General features: G+C 43.0%; 1 protein-coding gene across 9 annotated transcripts in view; it reads right to left on the minus strand.

Annotated features, from left to right (window-relative positions):
• Nucleotides 1–20567, minus strand: part of LOC125886637 (VPS10 domain-containing receptor SorCS1) — a 247028-nt gene that overhangs the window by 39716 nt on the left and 186745 nt on the right. For all 9 annotated transcript variants that reach the window (XR_007449058.1, XR_007449059.1, XR_007449060.1 and 6 more), the window contains 9 exons: nucleotides 18922–18986; nucleotides 15773–15891; nucleotides 15475–15564; nucleotides 11953–12132; nucleotides 10710–10856; nucleotides 9688–9790; nucleotides 3323–3399; nucleotides 1157–1248; nucleotides 681–788 (listed from right to left, as the gene is read on the minus strand). Coding sequence is in view for 6 of the 9 variants with exons in the window: in XM_049572987.1 (XP_049428944.1) it covers nucleotides 681–788; nucleotides 1157–1248; nucleotides 3323–3399; nucleotides 9688–9790; nucleotides 10710–10856; nucleotides 11953–12132; nucleotides 15475–15564; nucleotides 15773–15891; nucleotides 18922–18986 (981 nt within the window). In the remaining 3 variants the exon portion in view is untranslated. The remainder of the gene's footprint in view (nucleotides 1–680; nucleotides 789–1156; nucleotides 1249–3322; nucleotides 3400–9687; nucleotides 9791–10709; nucleotides 10857–11952; nucleotides 12133–15474; nucleotides 15565–15772; nucleotides 15892–18921; nucleotides 18987–20567) is intronic.

Here is a 20567-nt window from a genome sequence, read left to right on the forward strand (position 1 = left end):
CCCCCTCTCCGTCTCTCCAGCTGCGTCCTATCACTCTCCTGTAGAGCTGACTACAGAGCCGACTGTCAGTCTGTCATTTATGGCAGGTGTCTTGAAACATTGATGTAATGGCTGTGCAAACCCTTTCGTAACACATCCCAAAGTCCTAAATCTCTACTGCAATATGAGAGTGGTGCTCTGTCATACCGTATGCATGCACTCCAGCTCTGGGCTATTCTAATAATAAATGTGGAAGAACACAAAAAGAATCTTCATAAATGTGGTTTCTGAGGACATGTCGAATTATACTAACTGCTCTTCCCACTTTTAAATGCTGTTAAAACTTTTTTTTAAAACCAAAGTTTCTTGTCTGTTTTCTCAGGCATTTTTTTTGATCGTTTGCCTTCATGTTCTTCAAATGGACAGTCACGCTGTCGCTGGCTGCCAAAGCATTGATCTCCTGTGATCATAATCTGGAGACAGCCAGTTTTGATGTTGGGTAGACCTTGAGAGAATTTTTTTTTTTATTCATGAAAAGGAAAACAGGCAGTCAGGAATGCTGAATCAAGCAGGCTCAGATGGAGATACACGGGTAAAGGCAGATGAGAGCACAACCCCCTCTACACACACAGACTATTGTTGTTACTTTGATTTTTCAGGTGATTGATAGAATTCCAACTTGACAATTCTCTGTGACTCACGTCATGATGAGAGTCTCCTCCCCGGGCTCTCCCAGCACCCCGTCCACGAACAGAGGCGTGTTGGTGAAGCTGTACTTGTTCCACTGCCGTCCTTCGTCAAAGCTCAACCTGGGAACACAAACAGCCTTCGCACAAGCCACTAACACTAACCCCCGACTGTGTGCACAAGCTAATGACCCTGAGAGCTGTCTAACAACTTTATTTCATATTCCGCGCAGGGCTGAGGCTCTCCGCTCAGTGAACACTGATCAGTAGAAGCGAGACTCATTATGGCTTCAAACACGGAAAGGTGAAATTGAATGACAATTGTCAAAGCGGACTTTTCCATGGCTGCTGGATTTTCTAACCAGAATATTGTCTCACAGTTTCAAACACAACCTCATTTGCCTTTGTTTGACTAACTTAAGACTCGCGGGCTTCCTCTGGGGGAAATAAGTCATGCTGTGACAAATGACATCTCTGTCACGATGACTCACCACAGGTGACGGATGGGAAGTGGAGTGTGTCTTATTGCCACTAAGGCTCCACCTTGGTCAAGATACAGCACAGCATACTCCTCATCGAAGATCTGCGGGGACAAAAAAAGAAGGACAGTGCTCACTTTTCAGCAGCTTGTCCCCCGTGTACATGATCAACACGTCTGCACACACCCACTCTGTATCATTCAAGCAAAGTAATAATACACCACACACACACACATACACACACACAGTATGCATCAGGGTTAGTACGTGCCACATCAACCTCCAAACGATTATTTTTCATTGCCGTGTTTAATTAGAAACAAGCCCCATCAATTGAAAGCTCTAGAATCAGGTGAGGTAAGGGGCGGCCCGCAGGCACTGTATGCAGGGACTGAATCAAATTACTCTTAAAACTTCATTTGATTATCGACCTTAAAAAGCTCTGGCTACTGTATGAGGATTAAAAGGCTACATGATAAAATCAGGGAGAGAGTGAGGAGGAGGATCATTTTTAGTGAGAGGATAGCAGTTCAGTCGGTTCATGGTCCTCCATATGGAGGCTGTGATTCAATTGGGCACATCATTGGAAAAATTAATTATAAGGTGCAAGTCTGTAATATTAATAATATAATTGCTGCAGTGAACACGGTGGAATATAAGATGGGAGCTGATCTCAGCTAACAACAGTGTCCATAATTGAAAACTGATATATATGTAAACATACTGTATATAAAGCACTGTTTGTTTTTAATCCATGTATACTCAAAATTGTCATCATAAATAAGAAAACATTTACATTAGTATTCTCCAGTGGTCATGAATTTTTTAGTTGCAACCACAGACTGTATAAAATGCATGGATGTAGCCACTGTGACATCACCCATTGGTTTGTGGACTCCTGTTTTGAAGCCTCGAATTTAGCATCTTGGCTGTAGCCATCTTGGCCTTTTGCAACCAGAAGTGACCATATGTGGGTGGAGCTGTGGAGGAGCAAGGGATGGATAACTCGAGGATACTTTCTACAGACAGCTTGTTACTCAAAGTGTAACTTTAAGCCGCAATGAAATGTAAATGGGTAAGTTATATAGAAATTCACCCCTTGAGTTATTATAAACTCAGAAATTAGCGAGAGACCAAAACCATTTTAATACCAAGGTGTAACATGTTTATTTCTCCTTTAAAATTGGGCAATTTAACATTAGGGTCTATGGGCCTCTAGTGGCCATTCAAAGAACTGCAGTTTTTGGGACAGTACTTGGTGTTGTCTTCAGGATGCCACCTAGTTCCCACTGACAAAGTTGCTAACTTCACTGCAGCAATAATAACACACATACCAGGGGGGCGTGCTCCAGATGCCACTCAAAAACAAAACTTCCTGCGCTCTCTTGCTTGTTTGGCAAACTAGCTATGTTTCCAACAGTGAAAATGGAATCCCCAAATATGATGGGTATTATGGATGAGGATGCATTTCACAGTGCTTTGGCTGACTAGCACATTCAGGAATATGTATTCGAAGTCCGAAGAATGGCAGCTGAGGCTGTGGCTGAATAAGAGGATATGGCTGGCAGGGACCATCGAGAACCTGAGCTTCTTAAAGCAAACACCAACTGGTGGTGCTGCTGCTCAAATTGCCCTCCGATGCCAGCAGAAACTAAATCATTCTACTGCAATGATTTTCAGCGTGGGCAGTTTTTGTTGAATGCTGTCGCTGATGACAACCCCAAGACAGCTTGTTTGTGTGTTACAATGCATAAAAGTTTTACTCCTCACTTAGACAAAGATGTGCAGGAGATCTTCCTGTGCATCCTGAAGATAAACTTAAAAAGACAACCAAGACCTGCAGGGCTGAGAGGTCAGAATCACCTATAGTGTCTTGGGTAAATGTTGGGTGTCAGAGGCTTGTGTGCAATGGATCCTGCTACGTGTAGGCGAGCAGGATAACTCAATTCTCTCGGTCAGTGTAACACGCACTGAGGGATTTAATGATTCAAAAGACTGCATTTAGCATCAACACTGATTGAACACTGACATAAAAAGCCGCAATTTTCCCTTTGAAGGTAGAGGCTGTTTCACAATTATTTCCAAAAACTCTTTTCTCATTTTCTAAAATTGAAAAAGAAAAAGCTGCAGTGTCTTTATAGTCGACAGTGGGACATTATTACAAAAAAACACCCTCACCTGTCTCCATGTGTTTCCTGCATCCGAGGTGACGAACACACTGACATTGCTGGTTGTCAGCTCTGAGCCGATGGAGCCTGGAGGTGAGGCGGCACACAGAGAGAAGACAAACTACAGTAAGTGTGTGAGTTGGGGTATTGCATAATGCAGACACAGGGAATGAATTCTATTTAAGATCAAATAAATCCCAAATTTTGTAAGGAGCCTTTGGACCAGCAGTACAGCAGGGGGCCTCAGCCTGAAACTGCAGACTGGGGCTGTAATTACAGTGCTCCAGAAGATCGACTGTGCAGTGCGACATTTGCCCATACCCCTAAATTAACCAATAAATCCAGATTACTGTATTCATCTTTCAGCAGCTCTGACCATATTAAGACGAGCTTTCCTAATGCTATGCAGACTGCTGTAATTGCTTTAATTTAGCTTGTAATTGGTGCCAGGTGGTTAAACACCAGGCTGAAAAGTACTGAGACTGTTTCAGAGGCCTGGTTGTTCCCTTGTCTGAACCCTTATGGAGAAACAATTTACATACAAACCCTACATTTACAGAGTAACCTTACACCAGCAAAAATCTCCTTTTGGTTGATTTCCCCACCTCACTGCCGTGATATGGAGTTAAGGTGCATGTACAGTACACGTGCAACACACCACAAGTTGTTGCTAAAGTACTGTGTAGAGACAAACTTAACACAGTGTTTTAGTAAGGCTAAACATAGCTCTCTCACACATTATCTTTCCCCCGACACCAGACAAATACAGTGTATCTGCCATCGATCATTAGACAGGAGGCGTATAGACTACACCTCTTGACTAATGAGCAGGGCTGGAACTCAAATTCAATCCTTGTGACAATTTTGAGTCCTCAAACCAAAAAAGTGTGTGCACTGAATTACAATGAGTTACAGTAACTTATTACATAGAAAAAATGTGAGTGTGTTTGTGTGCAAAACTTCAGTAAGTCCATTAGGTCAAAGCTGAACTCAGAAGTAGTTCTACAAAATCTGGTGTAACTACTTCCTGGCCACTTTTTTTTTTTTAGGTACACCTCCCTTGTACCAGGTTAAACCTCCTTTTGGCCCCAGAGCTGCCAGCATGTTCTCGTTCCCAGGACATCCAATACTGCCGCTTTGTCACACCCCTCGGTATGTGACACTGGGTGCAGTTAAATCATGGCTTCTCATTCGGAATTAATTAAATCTGAATGAAATCATTAGGAATTAAAGTTTTTAAGTTTAATCGCCTTTATTTGGGTCCATGCAAGGTTTGGGGCAAGGAAGGTTTCTGATTGGATAGGGGACAGGGTGGATGTTACGTGGTTACGTTTACCAGAAGAAAACACTGTAGTCCTCGCTCCGGATAACAAGATGCTTGACGATGCCGTTCTTAGTGCCTTTTTCGGGCTTGTTTTGCTTATATTCTTGAAGCAGCAGTACGACAACAACCGGGGTCTGCCCATTGGTCCGACATCCCATTGTTCCGACCATATTAAACCCATTGTTCCGACCATATTAAACCCATTGTTCCGAAGTCCCGTTGTTCTGAAATCATCATGATGCCCTGTGGTTAAGGTCTGGTTAGGTTTAGGCACAAAAACCACTTGGTTAGGGTTAGGAAAAGATCACGGTGTGGGTTAAAATGAAAAAGAAAGTGGCAAACACATAAGCTGTGAGCCTGCTCCGCCTCAAGCCTTTCCCAGCTGACCCAGAGCCGGTTGTGGCGCACCATCAAGGCAGAAATACGCCCGCTGGGAGCTGTTCAGCACCACGGAGAGCTCCCCACACAACCCCGGACCCCAGAGTTAATAACAGGAGGTTATGGTGTTTCATTCTCTCCTCTCTATGACACTTGTATCTCGACCAGTAGCCTACTTTTGTTGCGTTTGCTGATCCTCTATGGGACACAAATACAGTATAGCCTAGTATAATCACATATCGGAACAACGGGACATCGGACTAATGAGAGGTTGGAACAATGAGAGGTCGGAACAATGCTACGGCACCCAACAACCTTGTTCTGCTAATGCTTCGTCTGTTGAGAAGAAGAGAGGTAGAAGGTCGAAGAAGAAAGATAGATGACTGTGCTTTGGCGAATGGAAGCCGGTGAGTGCAACAAGTCCGACTGCTCTACCTCGAATCTCGAGAAATTCTTTCATTCAGAATTAGAAACGGAATATTCCAGCCCCTTAAATCGGATTGAATTTTCAACTGCATTGGCCATTTTCATTCCGAATTAGGTGTTTACAAGATCACTTTTAATAAGAATGAACTTTCATTCTGAATGAAAAGGGAATTAAACTGTTCATGTAAACGCACTCATTGACGGAAAGGCACTTTTTTGTGTCTTTATGAAGTGCACCACACTTTGATGTAACTCCAATGTAAACCCAGCAGTGCCAATTCCAGACACTGAGAGCAGGTGATATAGTATAAAGAGCGAGAAAGTCTGTGTAGAGTGGGAGGGAGGGGAGGTGGATGGGTTTTAATGTACGTAAAGCAATTTGTTGCGTCAACCTCACACTGATTGTTTCGCAACATAAAAAACATGCTACACTGTGTTTTAGCTGTGTGTCACACAGATACACTTATGGCTGCCTTGGGCATCGCTATGCCTTCATTCACCAAGGTGCTTGAAACATCCTTTGGAGATTTTGTTCTATATTGACGTCACACACATTTCAAAGGAACTCTGTTAAACTGAGATCTGGTGACAGTGGAGGCCATTTGAGTACAGTACAGGGAGCTCATGTCATGTTCAAGAAACCAGTTTGAGATGATTTGAGCTTTGTGACATGGTGCGTTATCCTGTTGGAAGTAGCCATCAGAAGATGGGTACACTGTGGTCATAAAGGGATGGATATGGTCAGCAACAATACTCAGGTAGGCTGTTGAGATTAAATGATGCTCAGTTAAGGGTCCAAAATGTGCCCAGAAAATATCCCCCACACCATTACACCACCAGCCTGAATCGTTGATACAAGGCAGAATGCATCCATGCTTTTATGTTGCTTGCGCTGAATTCTGACCCTACCATCTGAATGTCACAATAGAAATCCAGACTCATCAGACCAGGCAACGTTTTTCAAACTCTATCTGTCCAGTATTGGAGGGCCCACTTTAGCTTCAGTTTCCTGTTCTTAGTTGACAGGTGTGGCACCCAGTGTGGAAGCCCATCTGCTTCAAGGTTGGACATGTTGTGCATTCAGAGATGCTCTTCTGCATACCTAAGCTGTAACAAGTGGTTATTTGAGTTACTGTTGCCTTTCTATCATCTTGAACCAGTCTGGCCATTCTCCTCTGACCTCTGGCATCGACAAGGCATTTTCCGCCCAGAGAACTGCCGCTCACTGGCCATTTTCTCTTTTCCAGTCCATGCTGTGTAAACCCTAGGGATGGCTGTGTGTGGAAATCCCAGTAGATCATCAGCTTCTGCTTCAACCAGACCGTCTGCCACCAACAACCATGCAATGTTCAAAATCATCTTCCTTCTCTATTCTTGTACTTGGTTTGAACTTTAGCAGATCGTCTTGGCCATGTCTACATGCCTAAATTAACTGAGCTGCTGCCATGTGATAAGCTGATTAGATAACTATATTTACTAGCAGTTGAACAGATGTACCTAATAAAGTGGCTAGTGAGTGAACAACCTGACTGTGTGCCTCTGTGCAGTCCTTACACTGTTGGACTTGCACTGTGTAATGTCTCTGTATCCCCAGATTTCACTTAGGAAGCTGGTGAGTAATATGTTATGATAAGCGATGGGATTTCTCTCTTCTCAGGCATCTCAAGTGGGAGGTAAAACCACAATAAAACCGAGAGGTGTTGCATATTTTACAAGCTAATGATAAAAAAATACCACTTTTCCTCTCACTCTGTCCATTTTGGCCATTTCGTAGCCTGAATAATGACACAGATCAAACACAATCAGCCCATTGTTCTATTCCCACATCCCTGAAACTTGTTTAATTCACATTGTTTCACAGGTCCAGACACCTTCTCCAGACACCCGAGGCGTGTGCTGATGTGTTATTGACAGTGCCGGTCCACGCGGGAGTAAATATCACTGAGGTGTGAATTCACCTGGGGGGCTGCTGATCTCATATTCCTCCATTTCTTTGTTTTCTCCCCGCTGAGTCAATGAGACTCTTTGCTTTCTCTCCTGAGCTCTGAGGAACAACGATGCTCTGAGGGCTAAAACACGAAGATTATATAGTTATATAGTTTTCTGTTGTGTCATTTGCCCTGTTCAAAGGTGAGGTGACACATGCATGTTGTCAGAAGCCTGTGGGAGCTGTACACTGATGCTGAACAGGGACAAACTATTGAAAGCAGAAAGTAAAGAACAAAAACCTGCAAAGAGCCGAATGCAATCCCATAGAAGTATGCGATGAGAGCTGCAGTGCCATATTGAAAGCATCACTGCACTGAAATGTTGAGTGCCAGGATTTTCAACTAACTCAAAGAGGCAGATTTTTCTGGCTTGGTCTGTCTAAGTGATTTTCGTGGTCTTTGTCTCCTTGAGTTAGCACAAATGCGTCCATGGATGGGGAAGAGAAACTCAAAAAAAAGGAGATGCACTACTTGATTGCGAATGCCACTGCCAATAAAAACACAACTCGGGCAAAAAGCACATCGGTGTCTCCTTTGTTGTCTTGTGCTGACTAACACTGAAGCAAGCAACACAATGTAGAATTCATTCCACCAACTCCATTGTTTGCATTCTCGTAACATTGTCATGTCATCTTTTCGAATTGGACTTCCTTTCTGCAATATGTGTAAATTGTCTTTCAATAGTGAAATGCAAGTCTGTTTAATCCAGAGCCTTTAAAGGTCCAGTGTGTGAGATTTAGGGGGATTTAGTGGCATCTAGTGGTGAGGATTGCAGATTGTAACCAGCAGAAACAGGAAGTAAAAGCTTCCTGAAGCAAGAGGCAAATTATCCACAGAGGTCTCTTTCTTTTCCAAAACAAATGGACCAGGTGATTAAAACTGGCAAGATTACAGACTGAAGCAATTTCACGTTTCAAATCTGTATCTCTCTGATGCTGTTGTGCTTGTCAGAGATGGACTGCCAGCCCAGCACCTGTAACTGAATGCTCATTTTGTTGCTCTGATAACTTAAGATCCAGACATTCAGGAGGTTTTTATCGGGAGCAGAACTATCTGCAGAGGTCTCTTACTTTCCAAAACAAACTGACTTGGTGGTTAAAATTACAAATCAGGCTGTTGTCATAAACTATGAAAAGTAATACATCCTAATTTGTACATATCCTGCATAATTCTGAGCCAGTAATTCGTGCATAACCCATGTTTTTGGAAGGCTGCAATCACATGACCAGTGCACTGATGGGAGTAAATGAGGAAGCGGTCTCAGGCTGTCTTGTAAGGAAGCAGGTTGAGGAGGAGGATGGGTCACGGTCACAAAACCAAAACCACAGTCTTTCCCCTGGTACTTTCCCACGGAGATTTCAGTCTGGCACCATATGAACTTTGAGTGTACTTTGAGTCATTTTAAGTTATATCCTCACCACGTTTCTTTTCCTAAACCCAACCATGGAAATTCTACTTGCCTAAAACTAACCTCTGTAACTCCACGTTAATTATGCAACTCTATGTTGTAACGTTATTCGTGGGATGCTAATTTGTATGATATCGTACGAACTGTTGTGTGTGCATTTTGGTAGGATATCATTGCACTGTGATATGAGGATACGTTGTACAAAGTATGCTTCAACGTGGTGCTTCTACGACGCAGTTTGGCATGTGCTCACTTTTTTTTCTGAAATAACTCAAGATCCAGACGCTCAGGAGGTAGATCGCAAAACAAACTGACCCTGTGATTTAAACTGGTAAACACATTGAAGAAAGCAGTTTTACATTGTAATATCTTTGATTTTCCAATCTTTTCAAAGCAGAGGGGCTGCTAACTAAAGTGCCCCATGTCAAAATGGGAATGGCCCTATGGTTTGTCCGTTCTGGGCTTCTGTAGAAACACCCATAGATGAGGACCCACTCCCTATGTAGATATAAACTGCTCCTTCTAAAGTAACAAGAAGACAATGATTCTTATTTTCAGGCAATTATACACTTAAGGAGACATATTTATTTTATTTCATTTCTACCAATATATCCTCCTAAATCCTACCCACTGGACCTTGAAATAAAAATAACTGTGAGCAAGTGATAGTTTTAAGTCTTTTAGTCAAAAGCTACAAATAATTCATCTAATTACTTTGTAATAAACAAAACAAAAATGTCAAAGAGTTTCAGCAGGCTTTTTGTTTTATGAGATAAAAAGCCTCAGAGCTCAAAGGAGATAGAGAGAGAAAGAAACAACATGCCACTCAAAAGAGAATCCCTCTCACCCACCTGACGCGACAATGATCCCCGGCGCCGAGTCCCTGCTGGCAATGTTTCCAGATGTGTAGGGATTCGCAGACACGTGAAGATGGAGATGTAATGAACAGTATGGCTGCGGAAAAATAAATCACAAAGTCAGTTATCAAAGCAATGAAACAGCATCACTAAAAGTCCTTCAAAAGACGCTTCGGAATAAAACGTCTGTTGCATCGACTCGGATGCACAACCCTCCCAAGTCATAAGTTTTTATCACAAACACCATTTCCCCATTGGCTGGTTTCACCATTAATTTTGATTGGGTTAACCTTTACTGACACAATTCTCATTACGACCCAGCAAAATGCCAGTAGTGCAGGGCATGTTGTGACGGGCTGTTTAGAGGTTTATTAAAACTCTGACATTTCCTGACAAATGACTGTATAATATGGGTAGAAGGCGAGGCACGCCGCAGAATCACTAATTGGTTTATCAAAAAAGGGTGATTATTTTTTATATAAAGTCATGTTAAGAGAATCTGCTAATGCGCTTTGCACATCATGAAGTATGCAGCAGTGACACACACCATCAAATCTACCCTGTCATCTCAGTCTGGCTTCTTTTGGGCAATTGCGGCGGGTGTGCCAAACAACAAACACCTCATATGTAGTTGAAAACTCATGCAGTTAGATTCCTTGCTTTAAATTTCCGACTTTGGCTTTTGAGTGAAAACTCAATTCGACAACGTGAGAGGCTCCTAACTTTCAGAGGCTTTCAGGAAGAAAGACATAAAAAAAAAGAAGCGTCTGCTTTGCTGTCAGACACCTCTTTCTCTCTGTGTTTCTTAAATGGGAGGTCAGCTTATTGGACTGAATCAAAATGGCTGACCTTTCGGCTCAGCAGCCTCAGAGCACTCAGCTTTGACGGGCGCTGCTCTTTCTGAGCTGGGCCTCTCATTGCTGCTGGGATCAGTCAACTCCTGTCAAGGCCTCTCTTTGATGGAAACGCGCACATACAAAAACATGTATGAACGCAGCACGCTCGCAGATACTCACTAGCACACAGTGAATGCTGTTGCCCCTCAGGTCTTTGCTCGGGGCCTGCAGTAACCTCCAGTCTCTGCCTCTGTTGTAGGTGATGTGCGTCTTTACTTGGTTATCCGTCTTTTTGTTGGCTAGGAACATCCCCTTTATTCCTGCTACCTGGGAAATTAGAAAGGGAACAGCTCACAGCTCCAGAAGCAGACTTTGCACATGTCAAAAAGATATTAAGCATCCCTATATCTTCAAGTCACGTTGCAGGAAATGAATGCAAAGCAAATCGCATGCCTTGGGGCAATGCAGCCCCACACACTTACCTATTCTGTATTCCCAACAAACCAAACACCGCCACAAACACTGAGTGGGAAATGATTGACTGTCTGGGGACTTTTGAGTAATCAATGTGTGTCTTAAATGAATCTGACTCCTTGTTGGAGGCCCCCAGGAATAGCTCAGGGATACTGAATTGAGTCAGCGATAGTAATATCAGGCGATGAAACTCCACTTTAGTAATTGACAGATACTTCAATCTCCCTTGGAGGAGAGATTTAGCATATTCTACGTTTTGGGTGGCGACCCCAATCAAGACAGTGGATTTGATTTTATCACCAAGGCCACAGCAAGACATGAACAACATCATCAGCATGTTAATTATTTGATTCACACATATAGTTTTAGCTTACATTTTGTGCTGCTATGTCTTTAAAAATCATACCTAAGTGCTGGAGTGCCTCAACATTAGCCCTTAACACACTTTTTTTCTTTCTTTTTGGATTAGGTTTATTTTGTGAAGTAATATTTGCAGTTATTCATCAAAGAAAGAAATAATCTCAGCTTCCCAAAAATCTATATCCCTGGCACAATCCCCTCTTGCCTTTGTTGGTGTCAGCACTTTGAAGCTGCTTCGTATTCACACAATGTGCTCTGAAGACTGTAGGCCTACAGCAGCAGGGGTTGTTTCCAAAATGACAAAACAAGTACATTTCATCATCTCTGCCTCCTGGCTCTAAAATATTGATCAGTGTTCATAATAAACTTGCGGGCTGAGCGCTCATCAAGCAGGCCTTTATTTGATACTGTTATTTAAAAAGAAGAAATTGGCCAGAATGAATACTGCAGACTTTGGGGGTGGGGTGTGGGGCGTAAGGCCTCGTGCTCAGCATACCAATCCTTAAGTAAAGCACAGTCATTCTACTTAGAGCACAGCATGATATTAACTACACAGATTTTATGCCATGTCATGCTGGTGTTTGTTTACTTCATAGAGGTCGACCATGACGTTGCCCTCGGGGCCCATGCTGCTGACCACGCTCTCCAGAGCCAGGGTGTAGTAGACCCCCGACGTGTCCGACACGTACAGGTTGTAGGTCTCGTTCTGGTTCCACTCCTGTACGGCTGCCACCACACGGTTTTCATCTGTGCTGATCACATGCAGGTCCTGGCAGAGGGACAAAGTTAACACCAGTATGGGGTTACAATGGTACATAAAATAATTCTTTCATATATCTTCTTAAAATTCCCTTTTGTCCCGTTTTGGTTTTTATACGCAGGCTTGACTGTTTTTATCTTTCTTTACCTTTGTGCTGTAGTGTTGTGAGACATGTGGAGATATATTGATTTTGTACATGAGGATAAAGATAAAGCTGTATCTTGCTTCAATGAAAAGGTTCTGGTTGAGTCATTTGGTATGTAATCATAAGCCCCAGCCCTCCCAGGATGCTGCAATATCGCAATCACAAAAACAATCCCGCGTGACCTTGCAATTTTGTCTTATCACCACATCTTTTCCGCAAATTTGACCAGTTGTCTGAGTTTTCCATGAGTTTCACCTATCACTGTTTCTGGGTATGAAGTCTCAGACATGTTCGACACTAATGTCTCACATTTACCAACAAAAATTACTGCTAAAGACTAAGTAAGGCAATGCCCTAATGTTCTACTAAAAAGCAGGGGTAAACAACTGTTTTACAACGTGTGCAACTTTGTGGTGGACCCAAACACTTTTTCAGTGCAAAAAACACCCACAGAATGGCTTAAAAGCATGGACACTAGATAAGACAAATCACCATGACAGAGGCTGTTGCATCCACATCTATTGTACGTGATGAAGAAGAGAGGTAAATTAAATATGCAGGTTTAGAGGTAACATTAGTGTAGTATAAATCACAATCTCAGAGCAGTGTGGGTTTATTCTCACTGCAATTTTCACTTGCTCCTGCAATTTCATTCCAGAACAGTGCCTAAGAACAACGCAACATGCATCTCAATTTTTTTTAGAAAAGCTACAGCATTATCAGGCATTTTAGGCAGCTGCAATCTAAGACAAGATTCACCGCCGGTTGTGTGCCTCCACGGACCAGTCAAGTTCTGTCTAGACTCATACAGTGTGTAGCCATGACAGTAGACTTCAAATACAGATGTCTTCAAAAATGAAGGTTTTACACACATTTTCAAGCCAGCAGCAAAGAGGATCGACAATCAGCACAGTTTCAAGGTGGACACCTAAGATTTGGGTCATTAATTCAGTATCTCACCAAATGGCTCCTCTTCTGTTCTTGAGTTATGATGATGAATAATGGCCAGAAAAGTGTTTCTGCAGAGCATTATGATGTCACAGTGAAGCTGACCATTGACCTTTGAAATGTCCTTACTACATCATTATATCCAATTAGACATTTATGTGAAATTTTGCCATAATTAGATTATTATTATTATATCCAAAAACCTGTTTCGTTAGGTCAAAGTGAGCTTTGACCACCAAATTCTAATCAGTTCATCCTTGAGCCCAAGCAGACATTTGTGTCAAACTTTCCATGAGAATTAGACAGTCCCAAGGTCACAGTGACCTTGACCTTAGGCAACCAAATCTAATTTCATCTTCGAGTCCAGCTGGATGTTTGTACCAAATTTGAAGAGGTTCCCTCAAGGCGTCCCTGAGATATGATGTTCATGAGAATAGGATGGATGTACAGACAGATGGACAGACGGATACCCCAAAAACATAATGCCTCAAGCCACGATTATAGTCAGTGCAGAGGCATAAAAAATATGTCATCATGACGTTATTGATATCAATTTGCAACATGAACATAATCTAATCTCTTAAAGTGGCACATTGTCTTGCTTAACGGCACTATGTGTAACAATTTCAGTTGTTCTTTGAGACAAACAAATTTTACAGTCAAAAGTGTGTCCTAGCACATGTGTATTTACCTCCATCAGCGTATCTAAGTATGTCTGTAAGCTCCGAAATTCTCATTTACATATACATTGCGACCGGTGCCTCATCATGTACGTGCGCCATCTTGAAAATACAGGTACATACAGGGACATACTTGAGAATTACGGAATCGCCTTTCGCGTTTTCACTTGTCGGTTTCCAGTTTCCGCCTGCAGGTAGTGACGAAAAGCAGCAGCAGTGCTGTTAGTGACGCAGTGTTGTGAGGAGAGGGATGAGGTGTGTGAGGTTGAGCCACTTGTCAGTTGTCATAAGACAAGACATGATTGGTTTGTTTCAATTTACACCCGCCCCAACAGTCCTACATTGTAAACACAGCCAGCACGGTGAGGAGGGGGTTTGTCAACTCGCGTCACGTGTGTCTGTGTAGGAGCCTGAATGAATACTCCATGAAGTATTGGATGACATGGTTTCATCAATGTTATCATAGCTTTTTGGTACACAGCAGCTACCGTTGTTGCAATACGCATTTGAAACAGTGAGGGGCTTGAGTGTGCTATCCGCCTGAATGCAATATACGATCTCAACACTAGATGGGAGAAACTCCTACACAGTGCCCGTTTAAGCGAGAAACTGAGCAGAATGCGTATTTGGAGTGTGGCAGCAATAAGGCTGTAGTGTGCTGTATTTTTCAATAGAGAATTGTAATTCAAACTTTATTAGGTTATTTTAAGGCAAAGACCAAATATATCTCGTAAGAAAGTATACAGTAATTTCTCACCTTTTATCTTTATTCATTCTATTTATTCATTCTAAAATTAATAGCATAAAAACCACGTAACTTGAACACACTCTAGTTTGCAGTTAGCATTTGTGAAGGTTTAATTTGCACCTTACAATCAAAATCTTAATTTCTTTTGTCTCAATGACAAATATACAGACTTTTAGATCGTATACTGCTTTAACCTCCTGCTGGGTTTAATCATATTAAATAATCAGCATTGCTGCGTCTTCTACATTCACGTATCTTAACTAAGAGGATACTACAATCATCAGCACTATGTCAGGCTTATTGGGCAGAGATTAAGCAGCTGAGGCCATGCTGTTTGGTTGTGTGCTTCATCTACCTCTGACTGTGCCAATAACACCTTGCAGTGAGCCGACAGCAACCCGGGGTGCCCAGGGCTTGATTGAATAAAACATGTCTAATTGTCAATGGGGACGTGACAAGCGAGGCCATGCGCACGCCGAGCAGCATGGAATAACAATTCTGGGAACACTGCGAGAGTTACTTTTGGCCTTGATTTGCCCATAAATAACAAAGAGAGTGTCACGCAGAGCCGGCAATGAACTGACGCCTAACTGCAACTTTAGCCCACATACTAAACAGAGCTGGGAGCATATTATGTGTCTTTGAATGCAGAAACGTTTCCATGAAACAGCAGCGCCTCCATTTGAATTTGAAATTTGTCTCACATATTCTTAGTGACCCGTGATAAAATATGGACTCTCACTGCGGATTAATTCATTATTTCTTAATCATCAGGATCATGAGTGTCTGGTCATGTTAATTGAATTTTAATCAGGTGGTATATTTGTTACCTTGGGCAGTGTGTACTTGGGCAGCTTCATCGGTGTAAAGACGTCTCTTTTAGCAGACACATAGTAGATCGGCCTTCCTGCAGCTGACACCTTAGGGTGATGAAACCGTTGAGTGAAAACATTTTGGAGACACATAAAGAAAACAGACAAAGCATTTCACCACCACAGGAACACATAAAGCTGAACTAATACAACAACTTTAAGAACGACCTTGAAAAATTTACTACAAAATCCTCACACTTGGTGCCTCACACACCGCTCTAATGTTTCTCACTGAGCAAACTGGTCAATTACCTACCTGGACAAACACATACTCATCTTGCACCACCAGAGAATTGGGGTCAATGTAGCCGGGGAATGGTTTGCCCTTGTTGGCATCTGTGCAGTTCTGCAGCTTGCAGGTGACATACAGCGCCTCTGCTCCCACACACGCACACACACAAAGACACACACATACACACACGTCAAGCCATGGCATCAGTGATGGTATTAGGCAATGAAGAAAGGCAGCCTTCACCCAAAGCCAAGTGGCCTTTTTTGGCTTCCCACATTACTCGTGTCAATAAAGTGGTCCCAGTAAGGGAGGAGCCGGACGGAGGGGAAGACAGATGACCAGAGAGGCCAATTGCTTTCTTTGCCTTCAATAGCAGCGCTGGGAGAGAGCCTGTCCCCACATGTTAGCCTCTGCCAATTATGTGTCGGCTTCGTCCACAAGCACATGATCAATAGTGATAGTCTCTGGCTGTGTGACCGTAACATCTGACATGACTGATGTTTGCTAGGTGTGTTTGTATGATTGGCTTTTCTCTATTGTGCTGGCCTCAAAGAGAGCGCACTGACAGAACTGTGGCACTGATACTTTAAAGGCCTTTTGAAACTAAGAATCAGGGAAAGATTGCAGTATTTATCGAGTATTAAAGGGGCACTCCCAAAACGTTGGGGAGCTCACAAGACGGATGGAAAAAAACATAGTCAAAAGTAGCTGAGATATCTTGATTTTCCTGCACTGGTCTGATTTCTAGACGCCACCTGGAACCACGACGTGAAATACTGCACCCGCCCCACCACCCACACATATGACCAATTAGTTCTTCAACCTGACTTCTGAAACAAAGATCTGTGGGCCACCCTGAAACCACAAATTCTGTTACAAACACACGCTAATCAAATAATTCTGTTACGCAGCACATTCAAAGTGACCATTTTGGGACAATTGATACATGTGAAACTGAGATGTTACATTTTAAAACAACGGTAATTTAGGAAAAACAATTTAAATGAATACTTTTCTGCTTATTCTCCAAATATTGAGCAGCACATCTCCATAGTTAATCTCCCTTTTAGTAACGCACCTGACTGAAGCAGCTCTCACATTCCAGCTGGCACAGAAGACAAAGCCAACACACAAAATCAGCAGTCAGAGGATTAAAACATTAAATGAAACTATTATTTTTCTCCTTTTATTTTAATATATTTATCATCCGACAAACGCTATTTGACCCCCATGATTTTTTTTCATCCACAACAAAACCTGGAAATAAAAACAAGGCAAAATACCACCCATGAATCACCTTTCTCTGGATCACCGGCAGGTTCTCACAGGAACCTGACCCAATAAAGGACTTATTCAGTCCCTGGTATGGGTGATGCTTTAAAAATGCTGTACCCTATATTTGCAATAATAATAATATTAATATTAATAACAACACATGTGGCAAGGTGGTACAGTGCTTAGCATTGTCGCCTCACAGCAAGACAGTTCCTGATTGGAACCTGGGGGTGGAGGGTTGGAACTCAGGGGTGGGGGAGCCCCTCTGTGCGGAGTTTGCATGTTCTCCCTGTGTCAGTGTGGGTTTTCTCCTGGTACTCCAGCTTCCTCCCACAGTCCAAAGACATGCAGATTAATTGGTGACTCTAAATTGTTTGTAGGTGTGAATGTGAACGTGAATGGTTGTCTGTCTCTATGGCCCTGTTCAGATGACAACGGTTTCTCTAAAAACGGAAGAGTCTGTCCTTTGCGTTTTAAAAAACTTCCGCGTTTATGTGACAACGTTATTGAAACGATCCCCGTTCACATGGAGCTGCAAAATCTACTGGAAACGCTGTAGTATGCACGCCAGTCCAATGGTTGGCAGTGTAAATTTGCAAAGCAACACCACGGCATGACACCACACACCTGCGCTGAAGCGCCTTCCTCTATAATGCAAAACAAAGAAGACACACTGGCGAAAGCATGCACAGATAACTTTGTCTGGACGGACGACGAGGTGGAGTTGCTACAGTAGATCTACACTTTGCTAGAGAAGCGTCAATAAATTCAACAGTGTGAGCAGCACAAAAAGAGCTCGGCATTGTTGTTGTGATGGTCGACTTTCTTGTGCATGCCTAGTGACTGGAACTGTAATGCGCATGTGCAAAAAGTCTCCGTTTTCAGAGGAACTGCATATTGCAAGTTTACATAACAATGAAGACGCTGCCGTTTCCAAAAAAATGCACTCTGGAACCGCGTTTCCAGGCACCCAAAACGCCGCTGTCGTGTAAACTATCAGCCAAACGCAACGCAAACGCAACTAAAGTTTACGGTTTTCAGTTGAAATCGTTGTCGCATAAACAGGACCTATATGTCAGCCTTGTGATAGTCTGGCGACCTGTCCAGGGTGTACCCTGCCTCTCGCCCACTGTCAGCTGGGATAGGCTCCAGCCTCCCCCATGACCCCCAACAGGATAAGCAGTTACAGAAAATAAATGAGTTATAATCATGCTCCACCCATTAGTCTTTTTGTCATTCACTACCTGTCTGATTAACAACCACATCTTAGGTTGTAACACAAACTTTCTGATATCATTTTCCAGGCATCAGAGGACATTGTATGACAATTCTTACATGCTGAGTCGCACTTCCCATGTCTACAAATTGACCTTTACATATAGAATCAGTGGAGTTCCCTTTTGAAAGAGGATTTTATCAAAGTTTATTATGTAGATTGTCAATGCGTGATTTGTTTCGAATATCAAACTGTGCGGACAAATACTAACAGATAATAAAACAAAGGAATTAGGGGTAAAAAAGACTAAAACTACCTTTTTCCCCTCAGGATTGTGACATCAGCCTCAGTAAGCAAATCAAGTCAAATACTATATATCAACCCCTCAATATCCCAGTGTCTATTGTCTATTGTCAGGTGGATGAGTGATATTTCTCTATACCTATGCGAGCACTACTGAGCTAAATCACTTGCTTTTAAAAGCATTCTAATATATGCATTACTTTTCTCTCCATTGTCATTGTGTGTCCCCAGACTCGGCCATTTCCGCTGTCCCTTCGCATTACCCTTCAGCAGAATTGTCCACACAACTCCCAATTCCTCTCTACTTTAGCACAATGCTCACGATACAGTACAAAGACACGGGAAAATGGAGCGCTGAACTCGGAATTCAATTACTCACGTCCTTCAGAGATGCTGGTTTCCAGGTGAATTAAGCCCGGCTCTTTGTCCAAACCCATTTTCGACCTGAAAGGCAGACAAATGTGTTTCAGGAACATCACCATTGGTCTTTCTGCCTTGAGGCAGATGCCACCTACCATAGCTGCCGTCCGACCTGATATATTGCACGCTGCAAAGTCATACACATTTATAACTACAGAGAGGTTAAGTCATCGGCTGTGGCAATTGTGGTAAACATCAGCAGGAATTGGGTGCAGGAATTGCCGTGTCTTTGTCTTCATTGTGGATGGCAGTTTAGAGTGTGTGTGTGGGGGGGGGACCTCAGGTTTACTGTGTGATCTAAATGTTTAGAGCGCCCAGAAGGTCCTTTTCCCTCCAGACGGATGGAGGAGGACGTTTCCTGACATCATTAGGAGAGGAAAAGCCATTGATTTTCTCTCTACAGTAGGGATGTCCGCAGATGGAATAGCATATAATCATTACGGCATTAAATATGTATTAAAAAGACTGGGGGATCAGAGGAGAAGCAAAGGCAGCACACACATGGAGGCAGAACGGGGAGGCGGAGAGAGAGACCGGGGAGAGAAAGAGGGAAAGATAAAGAGAAAGAGAGAATGTGTCCACAGGTAGCACACACATTAATGGAAAGAGAGATAAAGGGGGGTCTGTGCGAGGGGAATGAGAAGCAGACACAGTGAGAGACCACCACAGCTTCCAATCATGGTACTTATTGGTAGTATTGGTGATTTCCCAGATGAAACACAGCTGTGAATAGGATGGCCTACTTATCCAAACCGCATTTCCATTTTCACTGAATAATCCATTCAGGTACCCACGAACAGTGCGAGGCAGGCAAACAATACCTCTCTGAGTTAGCAGAGCTATATGGTTTGTTTAAACGAGTATATCTTCACCGCTAAGTGACGGGAGGCAGAGCTCAGCCTGGAAGTTGCCGGCCTACTGTAGTGTCTCTGTGTATGCATGACAGTAGTTTGGACAGCTGTGTGGTCTCTGAGGACACTTGATGTCAGAACAGGTGGAGCCGGAGCTGTTGCCTAGCAAAGATATCACGTACAGGCAGCTCCAGATGTTTTTGTAGAGATTTGTAATGTCATATGCAAAGCATTTCACGGCTGCACCAGCTAAGCTTGCAAACTGATTACAGCTGAATGCGGTGGAATTCAGAGCGCTGCTTGTTCAAGTCTGCGCTTCACACAGCCGACCTGCGCTGTGTGTCAGAGCGCCGCTCAGGATGACCAAATGAGCTTACGCGTCTCTGTCCTTACATGTTTGGCGGCCACGTGCACAGCGGATATAAGCTCCCTCTGCAGCCTCATTACCAGGGCTACCACCACACCTACCGCACAGTGCGCGTCCCAAAAATAGAACTCTGACAGCTTCTGCAGTATCAGCCCTCCAGGCTCCCTTCACTCCTGGCTGCCCAGCTTGTTACTACCCTGACAGTTTGTTGAGGTGAAAGCTTTTTGTTACAGTTAGTTACTGTATAGAGGCCAGACATGCTAGATACCAGTCAGGTGGACAGCACCTGTGACCTGATGATGGCGAGACCATTTAGCTGAGGGAAAAGACAGGAGGGCAGGGAGCAGTAACGTTAAATGTAACAGTTAAAAGTTGGGTAAGTCTTCA

This window comes from Epinephelus fuscoguttatus, linkage group LG3, assembly GCF_011397635.1.
Source record: "Epinephelus fuscoguttatus linkage group LG3, E.fuscoguttatus.final_Chr_v1".
NCBI classification, from domain to species: domain Eukaryota; kingdom Metazoa; phylum Chordata; class Actinopteri; order Perciformes; family Serranidae; genus Epinephelus; species Epinephelus fuscoguttatus.